Source organism: Chelonoidis abingdonii, chromosome 15 (assembly GCF_003597395.2).
Source record: "Chelonoidis abingdonii isolate Lonesome George chromosome 15, CheloAbing_2.0, whole genome shotgun sequence".
In the NCBI taxonomy this organism is placed as follows: Eukaryota; Metazoa; Chordata; order Testudines; family Testudinidae; genus Chelonoidis; species Chelonoidis abingdonii.
Window position 1 is genome coordinate 32347859 of NC_133783.1, and position 4540 is coordinate 32352398.

Sequence of the window (4540 nt, forward strand, 5' to 3'; positions counted from 1 at the left end):
TTTAAATGGCTGTTAGGCAGGTGCCATTTCAGCCTCTTAAAATCTGTTAGACAAAATGAAAACAAAATCATTGGCTGAAGCAACACAATGATATTACAGATTTGCTATTGCTTGTGTTTTCACAGGCAATGTTGGTCCAAAAGCATTTAGCACCTATTTCCTCATTGTAGCTCCCCATCCACCAGTTTGTTGAAGCATTCCTTGCTTCTGACCCCTCAGATAACATTTCTCTTACAACATTTACAAATAGAATATATTTTGATTCAATTTAATGTCACAATATTAACAGTGAATTTCACAGAAAATTGTAATACTAGTACATATTACAAAAATTCATTTAAATAATGGATCTAATAATGTACAATTACGCTATTAAATCTGAAGTTAAGGTTTTGGTACAACTTTTATCTAAAAGGAAAGCGTGACATTCCACTTTGTTCTGAATACAGGTGCTTCAGTGTCTGTGAAGTAGCTAAGCGTTAGAATATTACAGATATCCTTTCTCATTCTGTTTTGCATTTACTGAAGAAGAAATAATCTTCAGGCATTTGCTTTTACTGTCACTTATGTGAGTCCCTCTTCTCCCTTAAATCTTCTATCCTTAGTTTTATCTGTTGCACCCTGTTCTGATCTGACTTTATTCAGAGTAATTTCACTGAAATCGATACCATTGTAACTGATCAGAATTTGGTCCACTGAATACTTACAATAAACTTTCTCACATTAAATATTTAAGGATTAACAAAACTTTTATCACTGACATGCTTGAATTTTGTACAGATCTATTTGTTCTCACTATGTACCTCTTGGAAATCCAAGTGGATTACCAAAGGCACTTATTTTATTTAAAATGTGGGGTTCACAGTGACTAATCCTATTGATGAGGTACTGAATGGAGTCTTGGTGACTTTTAATACAGTGACAATGGCTACTCTGGTAGCCTGGTATCATCAGTACAACAGCATGTACCCTCATGAAATTCAACTGAACAGATGCGATTCAAAGAAAAAGGGTGCTTTTATATATATTATTCGGAAACAGCACGCAAGAGACTGTTGAAATCGTCCTATCTTTTATGTAGTTACTTGAACAAAGAGACATCCTAGTTTCTCTATATATTGTGAGACATCAAAAATCATCACTTAGAAAGGACGTAAATTAACCTTTTGTTGTGTAAAATATATACATCCTGCTCTTGTCTCTTGGATTTAGTCATAATAAAATCCATGAGACGCATTTTTACTGAAAGGTCTGAGATAACGAACAAATTATGCTCCATTTTTATCTTAAAGACCAACCACCTGTGTCAATGATATATAACTAGACAAGGCTTTTGCCATTTAGTACCAAAGGGCCACTTTTTTAAAAAATCAGCCTTTTATTGTTGCCTTTCTGGATTTTAGCTCAGACACACAGAACATTTTCAACACAAGGCTTGAAAGCATCTACATTGCCACCGTTTGCTTGAAAAATATCATTTTGTAGTAAAACAAAATACATTCTGTATCACCGGTGATCCCTGAATATTAATAGCAATGTTATAACCCACAAGCATGAGAAACATAAATGAATGCTCTCTTCTGTTTACATTGATTGATAAAGGTGCAGATCTGTACATTGTCTTGCCTTTCTGGATTTCAGTTGATTTCTCTCCCTTCAAGCATCAAACTGCTTATTGCTAAAATGATTTGGCTTTCTCAAACAGAAAACTATTTTCATTTATACACAATAGCAATTGTCCCACTAATAAATGAGAAATGTCACTACTTCCATGAGAAATACATTTAATACAATGCATCGAGCTCATTGATTTTTATTTTATTTTTTAAGCATTCCCATTCAAAGAAGATTAAGTGCATTTCATAATCCCTCCATTTCTTCTCAGGCTAAATCTTCATTACTTTTCATTCCCCAGTCGTGCCTTGGCCATATCTGATTACTTCGCTGTGCATTTGGTCATAAGTCATGACTCTTTTTTCTTGAGTAATCAGAGTTTCTCCTGTTTTAAGAAAAAAATACACAACCCACAATGAATTAGGTTGGAAAATGTAACAGCATCCCCTACAGGGCCTGATCCAACTCCCATTTAAATAAACTGAAAGCCTCCTGTTGACCTTGATGGGAACTGGATTAGGCTTTTAAAGAATTAGAGCTCTTTCCCAGAAGTTCAGCACAAAACTTGAGGCCCAAGGAAGTGGGTGGCTAAGGTCACCTTTCTGCTTGCCCAATTCCGGGCTTCTATGAGGGCTAAAAAGGCCCTTAGCATAATTTGGACAACCCTAAGGTACAGCAGCCCAAAAACTAACGAAGCAGCATCTACTAAAGCCCTCCCCTGGCCTGCCCCTCTATTCTCTGGCCATACACCAAGCCCCACAGCTTATGTCAGGACTTGTAGAGGGGTCCTCATAAGATAACCTGTCGTTGTCCTGCTCAGTTCGTATGACAGGAGAATTTCCCAGGCACAAAAGCTGAGTAAAGGGCCATAGCAGGATGGAGAATCCTTCCCTTGATTTTGCAAAGTGAACTTTAGCCACATAACTTCTGCAAAAATAACTTCACACCCAATATTTGTCGACAAAATAATGTCACAATTTATCTTAGCTGCAACATGGTCCCATTAATGATCAATGGAGCCAAATCCTGCTCCCTCCTCTGACGATGTAGAGAAACTCAACCCAGTGGAACTAGTGCTGTTCTGCTATGGAAAAGGAAGCAGGGGGTCATCAGTCTCTGCACATATCAGAGTTCTGTTCCATGGGGGCTTCCTGCACACCAGCCAGCAGGGATTTGGGGGCTTGACCCTGCAAGATGCTGAGCTCTCTGGCCTTGATCCAAGAAAGCACTTAATCAGATGAGTAATTTCACTGAATTCAGAATCAAGTTCTTTTTGGAGAATGGTAGAGGATCTGTGACTACATAGATCCACTAATCATTCTGTCCCACAGGAAGTGTCTTTCCTCAGCCAGTTGGACATTGTGTTGAGATCCAGGATTTGGCACTAATAAAAAATAAAATAAATAAATAAATAAATAAAAAAACATGAGTGCAACAGTAAGGCTGAAAATTAAAAACTGAAACAGCTGAGTATTTCTGAGTTTGGTTTGCATGACAGCCTAAACTCAACTCTCTCAGCATGCCATAGGCATAGTGGTACCTTTGGGCACTAGCACAGCCCTATTTCATGTGACTACTCCTACTGAAATCAGTGGGATTATTCACATCAGCACAGACTGCAGGAGCAGGCCTTTAACAGTCAATCATTTCATTAACTCTCAAGTATTTCAGCACATGAACCCACCCTAGCAAACAGGAAATAAATTGAACAAAAGGAGGCAATTCCTGAAGACCAACAAAGGATAACACAAGAAAAGCAAGTTAACAGTGGCATATAATGCAGAAATAGATTTCAAGCAAGTTTATTTCCATTGTTCGTTAAAATGAGAAGACATAAGCAATTAATTGTAAAAACTAACCAGATAATCATATCCAAGGTCAAAACTAGATATGGAGGAATGAAATAATCAAAAATAGGTTGTTTTATTTATTTATATATCTATATATATATTGAAATAAAAATAATATTCAGGGTCTGCTTTAGTTGAATTCACATGCCTAAGGAAATTTTCTATTTGTTTTCTGCTTATATATTGCATACATCTGAAATGAATACAAATTTTCTCTCTCTGTCTCTCTCACTCTCATCCACCACATCCACAAATAAAGATCAACAGAACCAGCAATGTCTGTATATGAAACATTCCTGCAATCCATGCATAGCTGAAAAGAACTCCAATGGTTATTGAATAATGGGATCTGTCAGTTCTATGTATACAATCAGTGATCCTTAAGTTCTCTCTCATGCTGTTTAACTTCCATGACATGTTTAAAATCCTAAACTATCAGTGCAGATGTCAGGGCCTCCCAGGTACATCCCTTAAGAGGGGCCACAAAGAGCTTGTGTAGACCTTAGAGAATCAATCCCAACCATACAAGACAAATCAAATCATCAGGGTAAATTCATGCTAAGGTAAGATTCTACAGAAAATTCCCAAATCTCTTAATAGACTACTAAACCATAGTGACTATGCCAGGCTTCCATTAAGCATGCTTTAACTAATCAGTCTTCACTAACAAAATCTTGTCTTTAATGGAAGCAAATCAATCTATTTATCATAGGCAGGTGTGTAGTTATTATCACTGTAGTATTTACATGTTTTCTAGGAAAGAACAATTGTTCCCTTGTATGTATCCAGCTCTATTTTTCTACATAGTGTCCAATCACTGTAGAGACTTGGGATAATTCACATGATTGCAATATTGTTATAGAAGGGTATAGGTTGTTCAGGAAGGACAGGCAGGAAAAAAAAGGAGGAAGTGTTGCCTTGTATATCAAAGACATAGAAACCTGCTGTCATAAACAGATAGCTAAGGGTTAATGTCTCTTTCACCTGGAAAGGGTTAACAAACAACACCTGACCAGAGGACCAATCAGGAAACAAGATACTTTCAAATCTGGGTGGAGGGAAGTTGGGTGTGAGTT

General features: G+C 37.0%; 1 protein-coding gene across 2 annotated transcripts in view; it reads right to left on the reverse strand.

Moving 5' to 3' along the window:
• Positions 1 to 262: 262 nt before the first annotated feature.
• HTR7 (5-hydroxytryptamine receptor 7) overlaps positions 263 to 4540 on the reverse strand; it is a 69276-nt gene continuing 64998 nt past the window's right edge. For both annotated transcript variants that reach the window (XM_032768787.2, XM_032768786.2), the window contains one exon: positions 263 to 1999. In XM_032768787.2, the coding sequence (XP_032624678.1) occupies positions 1957 to 1999 (43 nt within the window). In that variant the 3' untranslated portion in view covers positions 263 to 1956. The remainder of the gene's footprint in view (positions 2000 to 4540) is intronic.